At 38.1% G+C, this 20805-nt stretch overlaps 1 protein-coding gene across 1 annotated transcript in view; it reads right to left on the bottom strand.

The window, feature by feature from the left end:
- The window catches only part of diaph2 (diaphanous-related formin 2), a 410316-nt gene that overhangs the window by 142613 nt on the left and 246898 nt on the right, over positions 1 to 20805 (bottom strand). The window contains 3 exon segments of the mRNA XM_028589075.1: positions 3144 to 3273; positions 10994 to 11233; positions 13843 to 13944. Coding sequence (XP_028444876.1) covers positions 3144 to 3273; positions 10994 to 11233; positions 13843 to 13944 — 472 coding nt within the window.

The raw sequence follows: 20805 nt of genomic DNA, 5'->3' as shown, positions 1-20805 counted from the left end.
TCCTCTCACTGCTAACGCTTGGTCACAAAACAACGGGCATACTTTTTTTAAGATTGCAAATTAGTTACATAAAAACAATGGAGCTGATTTTTGATGTGATACAATATAGAGTGGTGCTTTTTCTGTACAGTTGAGATGTGAAAGACATCATGGTCAAAATAAAAAACATTTTAGTCAAGCATGAACTTTTGTTATGTTACTGTAGTTAAACTTTCCAGTGATAAATGTAATACCAACAGAAGCATAGTACGGTGGTATAGGATATATGCACTAAAAGTACTAAAAGAGGCTTTTATTGCTACCTGTAACCATTATCACTAAATGCTTTAGTAGGCCACTAGACAAAAAACTGAATAATCAATGATGCCATTAACAATCATTATTAATTACCTTTCATTTAAAAATGTATAGGCCTGATGTAAAACTTTGTGAAATACAAATTGTGTTCAGGCGATAGCAAGTTAGTGATCCAATGTCTTAGAGCAGGGGTCTTCAACGTGTTTAGGCATGGACCCCTCAGCTGAGAGACGGAGGAGGGACCCCTTATTATATATAATGTATAAAATTGAGTTGCATATTAAACTGGGCCTACAAGTAAGTAAGTAAGTAAACTTTATTTATATAGCACCTTTCACAAGAGGGGTAACAAATAAAAACAACACATAAAATACAAAACCATATGGCTAATTAAATGCTTGTCTAAAAAGATGTGTCTTTAGGTGTTTTCTAAAAGTTTCCACAGAATCCAAGACTCTCAAGGCTAAAGGGAGAGAGTTCCAGAGCCTTGGAGCCACCACAGAAAAGGCACGATCACCTCTTCTTTTAAAACGTGTTCTGGGAACAGTTAAAAGGTCTTGGCTTGAAGACCTCAGAGAGTGACCAGAAATGTGTGCGTGCAATAGATCCTGGATGTAAGAGAGAGCTTGGCCATGCAAGGCTCTATAAGGCATGGTTTTATTTCAGTTAGCCTAATAGCTGGTTTGATTTGCATTGAGAGATGATTTTATGGAAAGTACCCCATGCCAATCTCTAGGTATGGTGAAGGGTATGTGATGATGTGGGGCTATTTTAATTCCAAAGGCCAAGGGAATTTTATCAGGATGCATAGTATAGTGGATGAAATAACTGGCCTTTAAAAATAAAAATCTGCCTGCCTCTATGGAAATTTAACATAGGGGTGTGTATACTTATGTATTTTAATTTATTTATTTACGATACATTATTCATTCACAAAGAAAATTGGTGTCCTTAAAGGTTGGATTTTTCCTATTTGTTTTAATTAAGGCATTAAGATCAATGTTTTTATTCCTCTTTTTAGTCAACTTTAGCATAAACTTATGAGCACCACTGTATATTATTATTATTTAATTATTATAATTTTTTTAAACTATCATAAAATAATTTGGTGGCCCCCCTGCAGCAACCCTGAGGACCCCCTAGGGGTCCTGGACCCCCTGTTGAAGATCTCTGTCTTGGAGAAACTGTGTCCTGAATGAGTGAATGTCTGAAGCAGCAAATCAAGGCAGGGAAAATAATGATTTCCTAGGGAAATCATCCAGGCCTGATTGCACTGATCAATGAGGTACATTGATTGTACAACTTCCAACCGTTGTAGATGGCCATTTGATTTAAATCCCCAACATCACTATTAGCGTCCGTTTAAGCCTCGAGAAAATTAACAATCAGAAATCAGATTTATTACCCAAGTAAGCACAACAATGATGATTTTTTAAAATTCTATTTACCGATAAGAAGATGAAGGTTTTACTGTCAACTGTTCTACTTCATGTCCTGTATGTCATATTTTTGGTTTTGTTGTAACTGCATTGTATTGGTATATTATTTATGTTATGTAGTCCAAGTGTAAACATAAGTTGTAGTGTGTACTGTATTTATTATGATACGAAGCCCATGAAGGTTGGTTGTTGCCATCGTAAGAGGTAATTGGATCACAAATAATCAATACAGATTTTTCAAACGGTGGCTATACTAATAAATAATAACACATAGTGTTCACTACTCACTTTTAAACAGAAACTTGGTTTGATTGGGGAAAACAAAACATTTGAGTAATTCAAGTCAGTCAAGCAGTTTTTAAGTGTACAGTGTTAAAGCAGAAAAGGAAGCTTTGTTGAATTGTCTTTAGACCAGTTTACCTGATAGGAGACTAAAAGCTTGTAAAGGATCTGAAGATAGTGGTAAATAATTCAAAGATGTTCTACTGTTTCTACAGGCAGTAAAAGCTTTTCAAAGTCATTGTGCCAGCACGTGGTTCCTTTGTGCCTTAAAGTAAATCCAATAAAATAGATTTTTAGAGGCTTATCAGCAGAGATTTTATAAAATATATGTACTAAAACAATAAATAAAATATTATGTGTTTTTCTCGCATGCCTCAACAATGAATGAAAAATCTAAAAAAAATGAGGCAATTCATCAAGACTTTTTTTCCATTTTTGGATTCTTCGTTCACAATGGAGGTGAGCGAGAAAAACACATTTTCTTTCAAGGTCAGATGGGGTTGCAAATGATCATTTTGAGAGTGAATTTTTCTCTTAAATAGTTACTGAGTCCTCAGTCAATTAACTGGCATATTATTAAATAATTAATTTCCATGAAATGACAAAGTTGATATAATTCAAAATGTGTGAATACAGACATCTAAATATACAGCGCATGAAGACTTCAGTCCACTTACACAATGGCTGGCATCCTCAGTCAAGTGCATAATTAGTTGAATTAGATTAAATAACCAATTACGAGACTAACAAAGTAAATAAGCCTGCAGGGATTCCACCAAATGCTGTAGAATAGAATTAGAGTGGAATTAGTTTATTGACAGGCTGAATGACAGTGTGGTCAAACAAACAACTCTATTCCTGTCACAAAGAGAGAGTGCTAGCTGTTGTCAAGGATTGAAACAGATAAATAAGGGTGGAAACGTGTTAAAAAGGAACTAAAATAAATAAATGAATATACTGCAACGCATTAATGGATATATTTTGGTAGTTGCATCGCCCACAGTACTACAATACTGTAGCCTTTCCACCCTGTAATAATTACCAGATGATGTTGGTACTTTTATAATGTACCTGTGGGAACTATGATATGTGATGGTCTTAATACATAAAGACATAGAAACGTACCTTTGCTGGCACTCTCGACATGTTCTAGTTCATCTGGAAACCTCAAAATCTCCTGGTATGTCTCTTCACACTTTTCAGCGAGGAAATTGAGAAGTGTTGTATTCTGACTGATGGATTTAGTGTCTCGGAGCTAAAAAGAAAAACGAGAAAAGAATTGAAAAAAGAAAATGTATCAACCCAGATTTTTATACTCATTTACTTGTCAAATGTACTACACACATTTATCACACAGCATGGCAACAACCATCGTTCCAAGAAGCAAGTACAAGTTTATGCCCTCTTAGGGGTACAGCACATGGCCACCAAGATAATAAGCAACTGCATGTAAAAGGCTCCAATTAACTGTTCTGTCAATCTCCAGTATCAAAATGAGGAACTGGATAGAGGCCCAGTACATTAGAAGGAGATACAATACAAATGCATTATGAGAGCTAACATACTTTTGCATATAATTACAAATGGCAAATAAAAAAAAACACACACACAATGTACAGTACATGCACACAAAATTAAAGTGCACCCATGAGAATAAAACAGTGTCGCAGGAAAGTTCTGTACTATTTTTGCCAAGTATGTGTGTGTGCTCATACACAGAAGCCGGAGTCTCCACATCAGTGCATAGGAAACTTGTTCCATATTCATTCCCCACCGTGATTGCCATGCTGTTCGAATGGCATGCTGGGAAAACTAATTAGCACAACCCACCTCTGTGTACTCATACTGATAATATCCATGCTGTAAACAGCCTGCAGTTGGACAAGCCCACACATGTGCACATGCAAATACATGTGTGTACATGCATGCACGCACGCACACACTCCCACACAAACACACACACAAGTGCACACATCAAGGCAATAGTGAATTGAAACAATTACAGGCAGCCAGAGGCATATCAACACAAAAACACACATACAGTACTTTCATTAGATGAGGATCAATCATTTGTTCACGTTGAGTAATCACAATTTAATTTCATGGATTTTAAATTTAAATTTGTTGATTGTTGAACCTCAAACTGTCATTACCAGGCAAAAAGGCGCATCTCTAGTATGCACATTTTATTTGCTAACTAATATTAGTAATATGTAATACTGTAAAGAGAGGGTAACCTGGGAAAGGGAAAAAATAATTCAAGGATATGTAGGATGTTAAGAAACAGTAAATGTACTGAAATAATAATTCTAAATAATGAGGTAACGTATATCTCTAGATTGGTGCATGTTGTCCATAGTCTCACTGATACAATGTGTTAATGATTTTTGAGTTTTTATTTTCTTTCTTTAGCCTGAACTAATATATTGCACACACAGGATAGGAGAATGGGTGCACTGTGAGGTTTTACTGAGTGAAATGGATGTGAGTGGAGAAACCATGTGGTTTCAGGTAATAAGGCAGTCATTAAAAATTACCTTATGAAACATAAGGTAATTTTGCATTGTGAGGTGAATATCATTGGCATAATAAGACTGGACCAAGTCCACAGAGCATGCATATTCACTAATTCATAAACAGACTCCCTTTAACTGCTCTACCCAAACCTATACTTGTAATATGTATAACTCTAACGAAATATTACAGCATAATTGGTGCTTATCATTTTGAAGACAGTCTGGGACAAAATTTACTGGTTGTTGTTTTTAATCTGATGAACCTTTAAAACACAATGTGAAGCACAAACATTGTAGTTTATGCCTTTGTTTTATTTTGTAGTATTGTATGGGATTCAGATGCCTGATCAGCAACATACTACATTTTTTCTCCTTTTTACCCTGCACCATGTACATGCATTACTGGAAGCATTCCCTGATCGGTCTTCACCTTCTAGTTGAAAAAACGTATGGATGTGTGTGTGGACCAAAAAAAAAAAAAAAAAAAAAGAGTCAAAACTAAATAAAAGACTGACCATAAGTATACCACTGTTTAATCACAAATGTGTTATATTGGAACATCAAAACATGAGGAGTTTCATGATTTCATGGTTTTAAACATTATCAAAACAACGGGCCATTTCCTTAAAGTGTCTTAAAAGTCTGAAATTGACCTGTCCAATACTGTATCACTGTTAAGAAAAAAGACAATATTCTAACTGCTACAGTGTGGAAACACTGTTATGCCATGTTATGTCATATTTAATATACATTAATGTATTTGAGACACGTAAGATGGGCATTACACATTTAGGTGAAACATTGGAAAATGTTACAAGGAGACTAGTTCATAAAGCAGTAGGAAATTGACTGTATTTTTAAATAAAAAGAGCTGTTGTTGGTAACACATTCTGCTAAGGGCCTCTGTAAGGGCAGAGGGAATCCTACATAAAACTCAAGGTGCTGATGTTTTTTTTCACACTTTTTTTTTGTTTTCCAGTTCAATTTCAGTTAATGCAGACTTACGGTATCGTGAGAACTGTGCCAGGGGCTGTGGAGTATCTGTGCACAGGTTGTAGTGAGCTGGCCTATATCAAAGTCCAGGGTCATTTTTAATTCTAGTCCATCCCTTGCCCTGGCCACTTCAAGTTTGTTCTAAAAGCCAAAAGTGAAAAAGGCTTTTTTTTCTGTCAGAGCTCCTAAGCATTGCTCAGGCAGTATCTTAGGCTACCTGACGTTTTACCTAGATCTTTTTATTTTTTATTTTCACTACCCATATAAAATGCCTTTATATAGCTGATATTTTATTACACAAGCTCCTTACAATGTGTCTAAGCCCATTATGTTTTAATAGTGGCGCTGGAGTGTATATAAATGCTACTCCTTCAAACTAATCTGTTCATTTGAAATAGAGGGGGAAATGCTGCTTTATTACTGTGTTGCTAAAAGCAAATTCTAAATAGTGATATCATTCAATCTTTCACAACATAAATTGCCTTGAGGTAGCATTATTTCAAATCGCTCACTAGTTAGTACGATACATTCCAAATTTATTCAGAGTTGACAGTGGAGAGGTATATTACAAGCAAACACACTTCCACTTAACTATCCACATTGAAAATAATAATTAACTAATAACAGAGGAAGTGGCAATGGGAATATGGAATCCTCAGACTAACAGAAGGATTGTTGCCCCTCAATTGCTCAATTTAACTTCAGCAGATGGAGCTGCAGCAAACAAGTTGGATACTTGCTCACACAGTTACATATTAGACTCTATTAGAGAAAGAAAAAGTGCGGTGATTGGTGTTTTAAGCCCCCAACGTCGTCTTCCAGGCAGCGCTGCCTGGAAGGCACTAGGATTAGGCAATGGTTAGGATTAGGTTAGGGTTAAAACACAACGCCTGGGATGGGCGTTGTGAGGGGCACGGACACAGGGGGACCACTGGTGTGAATAAAACACTTTAAAACCTCCTTAAAAAACCAAGTTTGGTTATATAAAAGCTGTTTAAAAGAAAATCTGATATTAAAAGCAGGTTAAAAGAACCACTGGACAGGACGAACAGCAGGAGAATAAAACTTTTAGGGTTAGGGTTAAGGTTAGGTGCCTTGAAGTCGACGGTCGCATCGCTGCCTTGAAATCGGCTTAAAACACCATTGAGCAAAAAGTGCATATTACTGTATGTACAGAAAAGCCTACGAGGTCACTGCTGAGAATGAGTTATGTGAAGGAACATGTGATTTATATTCACGTGCTGTGGCCATGAATTTTATAATAACACTGGTAATAGTAACAGTAAGTTCAGCTGTGAATAATAAAAGAATTTGAAAGCAGGACACAAGGTCACACTGATGCTGGGTAGATGACTCCCTCTTAACCAAGTCAAGTGCCTAATAGGTAGCCTGTTCTGTTCAACTTAAAATGAGCACAAATCATTGCCATGTGGTCTTTAATTATTTAAGCAGATCCTGTGAAAGTGTTTTTTTTTCCCTAAGTGAGATGGGGATAAAACCCAAGAGAAACAATATCTCTTTGTTTTTGAGTCATGCAGCAGATGGTTTTTATCCATTCACCCAATATGTTTCATTATGGAAACAGTCTCTTCTATATTCATAATTACCATGTGTATCGTTATGCATTTTAAGAGTTTTCTTACAATGCAGGTATTCTTTGAATTTTGTTTGAACTTTCCCATCATTTTCTCCCGTTTTCAACACTAAACTATAGTGATATGAAATCCACATTTCAGCGGCTGTCCTTGTAAAGCTAGAGCAGACGTTCAGCTTGCAAAATATATGTGACCAGGCTGGCTCCCAGGAGATTTGGGTGTCCTTGACAGGACACAAGGCTGTAGAGGAGGGTTGAAGGTGGGTCAGCCTATGCCCTTCCTCTTGCTACTCATTCCCATTGTCAACCTTCTCCTCCCTGATGAGCCCATTAGGTACCCTAGACCTGCCACCCAAGGGGCCATTTACTTGATTGACTAAAGTGAGAAAGCAGACTTTTTTTCTTGTCCATCTATAATGGCACAATCAGCCCCCTGAGACATTACCAGGCTCTACACTGACACTCCACACTGATTCAGTCAGCTTGCAGGAATACGGAAGCACAGTGGATTCACCATACTAAACCATACTTTTCACACCTGCTAGATTGCTGGCTTTAAATGTGTGTAAGGTGGTTGCTTTTGGCATTCACACTGAGGTCTCCCATATGAAAAAAATCCCATGTTGAGCGTTTTCACGTGACATGACTGATTCATTTGACATGATGGTTTAGGATTGATTCTTTTTTTCTCTACTCACAACAGTTGTAGCACTGAGCAGCATAGAGTTTGAGACACAAAAAAGAAAAGTGATATACAATCTCACACAGGCTGCCTTAAAGATTTGCAACTTATTTTGGTTGTTTATCCCCACAGGTTGATTGCTAAGCTTAGGCAATGCTGGGTGGAGTCGTGCCCCCTCTTCAGCATCCCCACAAGTTCTCGAAGCACTCTGTAGGCTAACCAATAAAAACCCAATCAGTTTTATCATCGATAAGATAAGACACTGAATACTGTTCCCTATGCTACACAGCACGACAGTGTACTTTAAAGGGACCGGACAACATAGTGATTTTTTGGCTCTCAATAATAGCCTAATTTTCTGACATGCTGTTGATTTTGTAGATATACCTGTTTAGCTGGATTTAAATTCTGCAATAAATTGGCTGATGGTCAAATTTTTTAGACTTCTACTTCTCGACTTCTACTTTTTGGAAGCACTGTGAATGTTGGTATGTTTCAGAGAATGTTTTCCTGTAGATTATCTTCTTTCTTTTAATACTATATAGGGTAAATCAATTGAGTAATCTTTAAACATCAAGAAAGAGAACTCTTAAAAATGTGTTTATGCAATATCCTTTAACCTTACTCCTTCAAAAAATGTCTGTCCATAAAACATAACAACTAAATGAGAAATTAATAAACTGCTGTTTTAGAAATAGGGTTGCTGAGAAAATGTGTCCAAATATGTGTATACACGTATTCTACATTGCAGAAAATCATACTCTGATCAATTTGGCAAATCGTGATACCACATCAGTATATCACTTTCAAGACTCAATTCACGTAGAGTCCAGTTTTTGCCTTAAAAATGTTTTTTTAAAACCTACACCATTTATAAAAATGTGGCTTGACTTAAAAATATGTCACCTTACACAAATGTATATAAATAATAAATAAGAACTTTTGTACTACGACTTAGTACTTTAGAGCCACCTTGTGGTTTAAGTACAATTTTAAAATCCAAGCTTAAAACACTGTTTTCATCGTGACCTGACTAACACTAGCCTTGTCTACAGCAGGGCTACTTAAGAACTCTTTCATCTCTGCCAGATGTAAGTTTTAGTGTGTGTGTGTGTGTGTGTGTGTGTGTGTGTGTGTGTTGTGTGTGTGTGTGTGTGTGTGTGTGTGTGTGTGTGTGTGCGTGCGTGTGTGTGTGTGTGTGTGTGTGTGTGTGCGTGGCCAAATGGGTCTGCTACAAGAGCTTGGCTGTGCTTAGTAAGCTGTGTGTGCATGGCTGCCAGTCCTCTGTTTCACACCTTTGCATGCTGTGATTTTTCCTGGCAGTGGACACAGATGCTGCCTTTTTCTGGCTCAAGTTCCATGGGCTCCACACCTCATCGTCGTTCTGATATTTGTTGTATTGAAACATTTCTCATTTGATAGGTACTGTAGATTTTTAGAAGAGCTAGTGTCTTTAAAGTACTTTGAGGCATGCTCAAAGAGACCTCAATAAACGCAGTGTTTTACAGTGCTGCTGTCTGTCTGTGCGCTGTCAGTATCCTCTTTTCATTCCCGGGACGTTAGCAGTTATGAATTAGTTTTTCAATGCATGAGAAAATGGATGTGTGGGGTGAGAGCATGTAAAAAGTGTCAATAACGTGAGTCTCACGGTCAATCCGTGAGAGTTGGCGGCCCTTAACATGCGCCAGTATTTTTGTGCAGAGCTCAAATATCACATGCACTAACGTGCATATGCATGTGGTATTTTGAGCAACACTACAACATAGAAGCAAGTGTTGCAACACTTTATTCTCAGAGGCTTCTCTGTTAGAGCTGAAGATCTTTGCCCGAACCCGACGGGACCCGACGAGTTCGGGCTTAATTTCTATTATTTTTCACGGGCTCGGGCCGGGCTCAGGCTTGCACTTCGGGCTGCATGGTATATGAGCGGTCAGGTGATGCGTTTCGATTAGCGTGAAAATGGATCCTGAGGAGGTGAAACGGAGGCTGGTCTCTGGAGGACTTAATTAATTTCTATGTTCCAACTTCCAAGTGGTCTATAGCCTCCGTTATTCATGAATAAATGATGTTAAAAAATGTATAAATGACAATTTTTTTTACGAAAGACAAAGCTGTGTGCGTGCGGCACAGTCTCTTTTTTCTTTCTCTCCCTTTTCCGAGTGGTGCGTGTGCCCGCTCGCGGTGCGAAGCGCGTGTCCAACACTCTAATGATGCTGATGGACGGCCTTTACAGTCGGGCTGTAAACGGGTTCGGGCTTTTAAAAAGCTGTCAATCAAAATGTACAGGTCAGGCTCGGGCCGAACTCTGTCGGGCTCGGGCCTTTTCGGGCCGTACTTTTAAGGCCCGATTACAGCTCTATTCTCTGTGATCTACTGTGGCTTGGTTTGAACCTCAATTGTATGTCGCTTTGAACAAATATTATTTAAGTGCCCAAATATTATTTAAGTGCCCAAATATTATTAAGTGCCCAAATATTATTTAAGTGCCCAAATATTATTTAAGTGTTTTGAGTGAGATACGGGTTTCTGAATGTCTTCTGCCTTCAGTCTCCGGGTGAGCTGGTCAAAATCTGCACGGCTTTCTATGTCAGAAGCAGAGACAAGGTGGCGAACCGCTAGCATGCTAGCGCTTGCATGCTACCTCGTTCTCAATGGCGAAACACTGCTATAACACACATGTCCCTGTTCTGCAGGTATTCCACGCAAAGTTGGAAGTGCGCCCTCATTTCGAAGAAGTCTCCCAGCTAGTCCTGCCTTGTAACTGACCGAAGTTGGAAAAACAGCCTTTCTTTTACTGTCTTTGGAAACCGCTAGCTAGCTGATACGATCCTTACCTAGCTACCGCACATGTGCGAGTGCCAACAAAGATGATACATAAGTAAGATGTCTCACTCTGTAGCTATAACAGAGACCTGAACACACAGGGTGAAAAGAGGAGCTGTAGCAATGTACAGTACAACAAAAATATGGTGTTTTTTGAAAATTAAACCATGTAAACCTATTCTGGTACAACCTCAAAATACAATTATGAACCTGAAAATGAGCATAATATGGGCGCTATGTACAATTTACCTTACAGGTATATTTGGAAGCAGTGACAATAATTTCTGCCTTTCACCTTATATGTTAATGTCAATTTCATGTTTCTGACATTTTTACAAACATGGTGTTCATCTGTGTGTTGTGTTACCTTGCAGAGGAAGCTGATGTTGAAACCAAACGTCTGGGCATTCCTTGAGCCGGCATTCATGTAATTGCCAACGAGCAATACCAACTCCAGAAGTTTGCTTAAACTTTCACTCTTCTTCACCTCCTCGCAGGCAAATGTCACATTCATGATGTCTGGCCGGATGTTATTCACCTGCTCCTCAAACGTCAGCTTGAAGAGAATGCCGTTCAGACGTGGTCGTAGGAGTTTTACTGAACTCATCTGAAGGTTTGAATGACAAAAAAATAAAAGAAACAATGTAGGAGTAGTTTGTATTGTATATAAACCAGGCCTAATAACATTTGTGTAGTGTTCAAGTTTCTGAGAGCTGTTCAGCTGTTCAGCTTATTGAAAAGGCCCATATTCTGCCTTCCATACACAAATTCTTTTTGAGAGGCAAACTATTTCCCCATGTAAAACTGACACGATTGAAACTTTAGTGAAACAAGTGCAGTGTGCCATCACACTTTCAGTACTATATCAACCCATTATTTCTAGGATCCACCCTTAAAAGTGTATGTATTAAGTAAAGAGCAACACTTGATAACACTACAAGTTGCGTCTCAATTGACAGGCAAATTGCACTTGACAAAAAAATAACACTCATATATCTATAAAAAAAAAAAAGATCTGTAAAAAGGCACAAAATGCTTTGTAAATGTGAATATTATGGTTCTCAAGACTGTATTCTGCTCTTCACAATCCCTCTCAGTTATTTGGAAACTAATTTAGAATGTGAGTTCCTACAATAGCTTTTCATAACGTGATTAAAAAAAAAGACACAAAAGAAATCCTATGAAGTACCACCACGTCATGACCATCACTGTCCTGTTGAATCTCCAATGTAATTTCTGCTGTGACTAGTTTTAATGAACTGAACATCAACTGCCCTCTTTAGCAAATGGGATTAACCTCTTTCCTGCCTCCCTCCAGACTTTCATATGGATAAAGGAATCTTAACAGATTTGTCATAAATAATATAACAGCCTCAATCAATACTTGTGGGCTTGGGAGTGAAATCACTGGAGCCAGAAAAAATAGTTATGAAAATGTGAGGGAATTAAAACAAATAGGGGTTTGGCTGTAATATATGTGGCAAAGCAGCAAGCACAGACAAATTTTACAGATTGCTGCATAATCTGGTGCTTCAAGGCAACCTTCAGATCCAGCCCATAATGTTTCATTACTGCTTCAATTTATTCATGTGTATGGGCAAGTTGTCTGTCAAACAACACACACTCCTACCGTCTCCCTCACTTGAATTGATTTGTGTAGAATAAGGAGAAATCACAATGAAAGTGAGCACGTTGGTGACAGCTCTGGCAGAGTAAAGCTTGAACATGGCTTATTTCCCAGGGGAACTAAATAGCTTAGCATTGAGGAGCTACTTCATCAGCGGGGAGCTATATGATCTCACAATTGGTGAGACCACGAGGGAGACTGCCACCCCCCTGCTTCATTAAATCTCCTAAAAGACATAGGCAAAACAAAACTTCAACGAGTGAAGAAAAAAGCTAGGGAGATGTAGCACATCTGCGACCCTTGGGTCTAATTGAACATTTTTTTTTTTAAACTGTGTAATGTAACTCTATGATCTTGTTGTAAAGTAAAGTTCAAAGCTAGCACTACCTTTTGCAGTTGTGTAAGTAAGTGCTGGGTATTCACTTGGAAAATGGATGGCAAAAGCAGTTAATTAAAAAGTAATTACAGCTGTAACTAAGTGAAAAGGTCAGCGTCAACGGCTTGATGGTGTACCTCCCTTCCTATACAACTGATTTACAATACAACTCGGCCTTTTCAGTCACCCTCCATATAGGTGGAATGCCAGGTAGGTCAAGTTGCATAGCTGACATCCCCCCAAGATTGGAGTCTGAGAATGTGTGAAAAATAGGTTGCTGGATAAAAAAAATGTTGATGTTAGAGAAGAACACACAATTTATTTTTTTTTGTCAATAGATAAGGTCAAATAGCAGATTGGACCTTACATGTTTACTTGGTTAAATTACAGCTGCAACTACTTGCTAATCACTAATATTTTTCCAGTGAATAGGTAGTTCTTTTGACGACTGAAAAAAAAATGCTTAGTGAAGGGTACACTCAAAGTTTAAAATATGTTGCCCACAGTTACAGTTACATTTTTCCTTTTGCTGCAAAAGATAAAACTTTGGCTGGTCATTGTAAATTGATTAGATGATTGGGATGCATCACCGAGCTGGGTTGACTGCAGTGGCATGTTTTTCAAAGAACGTTATTACAGACATGATGCTTAGCCTTAGGGTGTGATTTTTTATGAGAAAACATTGACAGTTGGTGGAAAAATATAGCATTCACTGAGTTCTTGTTACTGGATCCTAATCAAAGACGACTGACATGTTCTGAGCAAGAGTCAAAAGTGCTTTTTTTTTTTTTTTTTTTAAACAGCCTGTGTCATTTAAAAGTTAAAGTTAAAAAAGTTTAACTATTTATTAAAAATGCCCTTTATATGTTAGATGTTTTAATTAAACATTAATGCAACTCTCAGGGATGTATCCCTCTAAATTATACATTTCTTAATTTCCTTTCCTTTCCCTTGCTAAACCCCTGTCCAAATCCGGCAGACACCCACAAAAAATAGTATATGAAACAATGATTAAGGAAGACAGACAAAAGTGTTAAAGTGTGACTCTGTGTGAGGTATAGAGATACAGAGAGAGTGAGCAGTAAGGAAAACATTTTTATTTCTCAACTGTGCATGCTTCCAAGTGTTTGACTGTAGCAGACCCGGGAGTATGATTGTGTATACTGTGTGTTCTCTTGGGACGATCCAGTAGTCACCAGGAAATTATACTTACCACAATGCCAAACTGCTCTGACTCCACTAGCTCTTCATATTCACCCTTTAGTTCCGCTAGCGAATTCAGCTCTTTCTGCTCTGGCAGGTTCTTTATCAGGTTCTAGAAATGGGAGAGCACACACACACAGACACACACAGACACACACAGACACACACAGACACACACACACACACACACACACACACACACACACACACACACACACACACACACACACACACACACACACACACACACACACACACACACACACACACACACACACACACACATATATATAAACAGAAAGAGAGACCAAGCAAGAGAGAGAGAGAGAGAGAGAGAGACAGAGAGAGAGCTGTTAATAAGAATCTCATTTTCTGTCTATGTCAGGATAAAATTCACCTCAACTTACCCGATCAGCTAACAGTTTGAAAGATAACTTTTTATAGACATACAGTTTATTCATATCAGCAACAGTTTGAGCATGAAAGTAGGATGGACTTTTCTAGAACCATAAAAGAACAAGTACTTGCATGTAAGACGTGTCACACATCTGTAAACGAATACAGGTAATATGGAAGACTTGCTTTGGGTTCAGAGAAAAACATTTTCATCCCATATTTCTATCTTTATTATACCAGATTTCAGTCATAGAGGTTTGCTGATGGTCTAGTAGAAGGATAAGTAGATAAGGTCAGGACACTGCTCACAGTTGGCTTTTTACTGTGACAGTGGTGGCCCTTAGCCAATTACCGAACATGCCAGGTACCTTCAGATAACTGACCTTTCACTGAATAATCCACATCACCTTGCAATTGTCTTAAAAGTACATTCAACGGGTATGCCATTATTTTGCTACTTATCTGTTAATTTCCATTTGCAGAAGTAGCAACAACAAAAAAGCTGCTGGTAAGGTTGAAGATTAAGATGGAGATGAGAAAGATAATGGGAGGGGCTGTGTTTTCTGTAAATGTTAATTGTTTGTGTGAAGGTCAGCAAAGTTAATAAAATTGGCCACAGTGACTTTTTCCTCTTTTCTCAGGGGAGAAGAAGAAGAGGAAGAGGTGCCCTTTTCAGGTCTTCACAAAACTTCCCTTCTCATTAGCTCCCCAAATGTATTCAGTGGAAGCAGACTGGGGCAGGGTCACGTGGCCAGATGGGCGCCCAGACAGTAAAAACAGAGAGTAGACACTGCTGCTGGGCCATGGGCCTCGCTGACCACTCTATAGACCCTAGCACCACGGCCAGTGTCTACTGCCCACTAATGATGACATCTCTGTCCTTCCCCCAGGGAATGCAGCAATATAAAACGTAAGCCATAATGCAGGCCTGGCATTCCTGTTTGGGAGAGAGCCATTATATCAAATGTTGCTTGCTTTAGCTGAAGCTCCAATTAGGGTCTGCAGCAAGCAATGGTGCCATGATAATGAAGGCTTTTGATCATATCAGCCGAGGCAGAAAGGATTGTTGATGACAAAAAAAAAACATATTTGTGTAATTGGATTTGTAAGGATGAAGTTAAATGATGACTGGGTATATTGTTTTCCTTTTTTTGTCTCCTTTTGGTTGAGAGCAATGAATATACTGTATTCAGCACAAAGCTAATGTTGCTAATTATTCACTCTGACCTTTTGTAAAGAAACACTTCATGATTCTGTTTTATATAAGTCATGACTATTTCATGAAGAGGCAAAATATTGTTTATAATTTTTGTTCAGGTATGTAGGTTTTAATTAGAGTTTTAAGTTTAACTGTTGACAGAAATGCATGTTTAGCTGTTTCTGAAAACCTCAACAGACTTGATCATTTGCTTTTTATGTAGTGTTAAAGGTCTAGTGTGTTGAATTTAGGGCGATCTATTGGCAGAAATAGAATGTAATATTTATAATTATGTTTTCATTAGTGTATAATAACGTGAAGAAATAAGAAAAGTTTTGATTTTGTTACCTTAGAATGAGCCGTTTATATCTAGACAGGGAGTGGGTCCGCCATTTTGCAGCGTCATGTTTCTACAGTAGCCTAGAACGGACACTGGCTCTAGTGAGGGATATTAACGTTTTTGCGTCAGCCACCGTAGTTCTCCTACACGCTTGACACACGGGAGAAGTTTCAGTTTATTCAGTGAGATGCAATTAATGCAATTAAATCCTACACACTGAACCTTTAAGTTTTAAAGGAACACGCCGACTTATTGGGAATTTAGCTTATTCACCGTAACCCCCAGAGAGAGACACATACCCTTCTCATCTCCGTGCGTGCTGTAAGGCTGTCTGACGGCTCCAGCGGCATCAGGCCAGCACAGAACATGCAGGTGAATGGTTCCAGCAATCCTACTGCTCCGAATAAGTGACAAAATAACGCCAACATGTTCCTATTTACATGTTGTGATTTGTAGAATCACAGCGTGTACAAAAAACAACGTAACATGAGAAACAGCCACCCTCTATCCCTAAACAAACCAGGAACTATATTCTTAGGCGGAAGAATATAGTACTTTGGCGGAGTGATATGCTCGCAGCAAGCCTGTCTGATATATAGTTCCCGGTTTGTTTACTGTCAGAAGACGGCTGTGCCTCATGTTACGTTGTTTTGTGTACACACTGTGACTCTACAAATCACAACATGTAAATAGGAACATGTTGGCGTTATTTTGTCACTTTTGTCACAATTCGGAGCAGTAGGATTACTGGAACCATTCACCTGCAGGATCTGTGCTAGGCTAAGCTAATGCTGGAGCCGTCAGACAGCGTTACAGCACGAACGGAGATGAGAAAGGTATGTATTGACTTGTCTAACTCTGGGGGTTACGGTGAATAAGCTAAAGTCCCAATAAGTCGGCGTGTTCCTTTAAAATGTGTAGTATCAACTACATAAAAATATAAAGATTGATCCTATTCAAGTATTCAGGTATATGTAAGTATAACTATAATAAAACTCCAAGTGAACAAGCAAAGATGGTCCTGTCTACGGGATAATAGTGCAATACATTGCATATAAAATGTTTCTCTTGAACTCTAAGGGACATCAGTAGCTGGATAAGTAACAAAGTTCTCCTTGAGAATGTATTGTTGGTTCTGAGTAGAACGTCATGAGCACAGGAGCAAACCATTCATCCATTACAATAGTCATTGCTAATACTGTGGCAAATCCGATTAATTAGGCTGTTCTTCTCTGACGTTGCTTCCTGAGCAAAGATGAACAATAAGTCAAATTTTTCACCCTTGTAAAGTAAGTCTTTTACAGTGCCTTTCCATTTGAGTTGAGTCTGGTTTAGCATAATATACTGTAGATATGAAGGAAAAGTGTCCTTGGCAGAGCCTGCTGAATGTATTTCAGCACATTTCTAAGGCCGGCTGCACACTGGCTGCGTTTCTGTTGCGTGTCAGTTGCGTGGCAGCTGCATGGCGTTTTCTATGTCTTTGCACACCAGAAACACGTCTGACGTGGGGCTGCTGCTAGCCTTGTCTGTACACATGTATGTTTCCCATTGATAAAATGAAATACCATGTTAAACATAAATATATACTGATTTGATTACAGCAAAGACAACGTTGGCAGTATTGACGGCAAAATAGGCTACTGAATATTTCGTTCTGTATTGACAGGTGCAATATTTGAAAATCGATCATTAATTCTTAAATTACATTTATATCTGCATTCATATTAAAACCTAGAGACTTTCAAACTGTCATTTATTAAATGAATTTGTGTCAAAATGACATATAAACATCTTTTCCTATTCTATTTTGCCTGGAAACGCTTCCAACACGCTTGCGTGTCACGTGAAAAATAGGCGTCGGTCCTATTTCTAGCATGTGCAAGTTTTCAGATGTGTGTGTCACGCAGAAAACCATGATGACATCTAAAAACACAAAACACACACAAAACTAATGTCATTCATTGGATTTGCCATTTCCAAAGTTGCCTTTGTAATTACATTAGGAATTGATTGAAAGTTTTGAGAGAGGTGAAATTGAAACATTTTAAAATGCTACAATTAAACGCATCTGAAAAACACAGACAGAAGAGTAGGTAATGGAAAATGAAATCCACCTTGTGCTTGTCATTTCATGTGTCTGTCATTTTGTTAATTATTAGAGACCCCATAGAGCACAATTGACACAAAGGCAGCACCATATGTGTGGCAATGTGGGAGACTGGGTGATGATGCTGGGCCAGACTCCTCACCACACGCCACCAGACACACACAGCAGTCTAGGAGAGATTACTGGAAGTATGCTAGCAACACTACACATTCATTTACCGCCTTGGGCAAAGATGAAGGCGCTACTTATCAGCACACAAGCCAAAAAAACACCATCCCCCAAAAAAGCAAACTGCAACAGCAACATTTGGTTGTTCAGGTTAAAACCTGGTTAATTCTGCTCAGTATCTTTTTGTCAAAAATAAAAACAAATTGTAGGCTGAATTGGTGAAAAAAAGTGAATATATACAATAATTGGTAAATGCATGTGGCACATTTGCTGGAAAATACAAATACATGGTATTACTTACAGCTTTTGTTGCGAATACAAAGCTGTGATTAATTGATTTGATTGTACAAGTAACAGCAACTTCATCACAGGTTTGGTTTAGTCAAAAATGTGTGTACCTTATGTCAACCAACAGAAAATGTGCCCAAGAATAGTATGACTTAATGTGTCAACAGAAACTGAAAATGTAAAATGTGCAACTAAGTGCATGGATATCTTTTCAGTATCATGCTCCGTTCTAAGGGTATTTTTTTGTCCCCTAAAAATGCTCCCAGGTTCATTGCACGCAGTTGCTCTCCTACAACCAAACAACAGTTATGGTCTTAATTTCTGCATATATTCTTCCTCTGCTGACTGTCACAGTTCAAAAAGCTTTTCAAAGCTCCAGTAGTGTATATTTTTATGCATATCGTTATCTAGCTCCCAAAAACTACCTGTTGTAAATTCTGGGTTGGATCATTAAAATGTGTATTCAGCTGTCAATCAACCACATGCTCAATAGACAGATCAGAATCAATTAATCTTTGTACAGAAAAAAAAACAAGTATAGTCAATACTGGTAAAATAATTCCACTACTGCTACCCAGGCAGTGAAAGGTGTACTTGAGGAATGCAAGCCGTTGTGAGGGTAAAGGAGAGTGTAAAAGTAATGAGATACAGGTTACGGTTCACTAAACATTTGTAGAATATGACAGTATCTGTAGGGCTCTCACTTCCATTCTTTGATCTCTGCTGCTGTCAAATAGCTTTCAGTGAATCAAGTGCAGTTTCAAAGCACCTGTGAACCATTGCCAAGTTAATACAGTTTAAAAGGGGAGTATTAGGCATGTTTTAGGCACACACTTAACCATACAGTTTACAGCACTGCATGCTGTTAAAACAGCAGGTGCTAATGTAGTGCAAATGAAAAATGCTTTGATATTAAGAATACAACAAATGTCAGTAAAAGTGTGCACTATTCCACACAAATTATAATGCTCCAAAAATGTACATTAAGCCAAGTTGAATTATAATCTTGTTGTGTGGAGCAGGATGGGTAACACGTACCACACCAACTCTACAACACCTACCCTGTGAAATATAATTAGAGCACAGAGAAGCATATTCCCAACAGTAATGTCAAAATGATGAAGAGAAAAAACAAGAAAGCTTTGGATATAGTCTAAGACATGTCAATCGATAAAGCTTTTCTCAGAGCAATAACGTCCTTATTAAACTGGGTTAAATAAAGGAGAAAAAAGAGAGAATCACCTGAAGTCTACAAGATGATCCTCTCTGCTAGGCCTATGGGAGGTCTACAATAAAGACAAAAGAGCAGCCATGTCTACTATGTGCTTGACAGATGGGATGTTTCTCCTTTTAATTGATTTCCTCCTCAATTTTGGGAGACAGAGAACCATGTGGTGTTCTGCCCATGCTTTGTGATGAGAATCAACATCTCCGTGCCGCGACACCACAGCAGGCTCCCCATCACGCTCATGGCAAATCAGTAAAGACTTCAGTTTGAATCAATAACAAAGTAATAGACAGACAACAAGACAATAACCTTAAATTCCAAAACTAACGCTTGACAGTTCCAAAAAAGACATTAAGTAGAATTTCAAAAGATTTTGTTCAAACTAAGCTTAAGAGTCAAAAGAGAAAAAATTACTTTGCATAATAGGTTGGGGGTGTAGACAGGATCCATCTTAAACAAAAGGTTACAACCACAGCACTGGAAACTACTGAATATGTGAAACAAAGGCTAGCAAGTTGTTTTTTACGAGAATGGGGACAGTTTTGACACATAATGGGGGTTAATTTTAAATCTCTCGTCTGAATATTTAGAATTTATGAAAACAAAATTAAAAAAACGTGTAATATGAATTTATATGTAAATCATTTACAATAACAATACAGGTTTTATCTTAAAAAAATTCATTAATATAAGCAGACGTCTTCAACATTTAACCTCAACATTAGAGGAGAATTTACAGATGAAAAGAAACAATACATGGCAAATCTTGTCTAACAGGTAAATATGTTAAACAATGGACATCAGTTATATAGGACATTGTAGTCTTACAGAATCTAAACCCTGCCAAACAACACAAACACCTCAAATCTCAATATGAGCAAAGCTACAGTGACAGGCTGACAGGCAACAAACTGAGTGTGACAGATTCTAAAATCGCATTAAAACTAAATGAGAAATGCAGTTTGAGAGAAAGACACAAACGCAGTGAGAAGGAGGGAAAGAGGTTGAGAGAGAGAGAGATAGAGGGGGGATGGATTAATTTAAGGGTTGAGGCTGGAAAATCTGACATACTTACTGTGACATTAAATGTGTCTTTTAGAAGGAAATGTGGAGGATATGTTTTTCTTTTTTTAAATGTGCACACCTGAGCACTTACATTTGCCATGAAAGGTGTGAAGCAGGATTAAGAGGGAAAATAACCCAGTAAATAAGGGGTTCATATAGAGAAATAAAAGAGATAAACAGGGA

The sequence above is a fragment of the Perca flavescens genome, chromosome 10 (assembly GCF_004354835.1).
Source record: "Perca flavescens isolate YP-PL-M2 chromosome 10, PFLA_1.0, whole genome shotgun sequence".
Taxonomy (NCBI): domain Eukaryota; kingdom Metazoa; phylum Chordata; class Actinopteri; order Perciformes; family Percidae; genus Perca; species Perca flavescens.
This window is presented reverse-complemented; position numbering and strand designations above follow the sequence as displayed.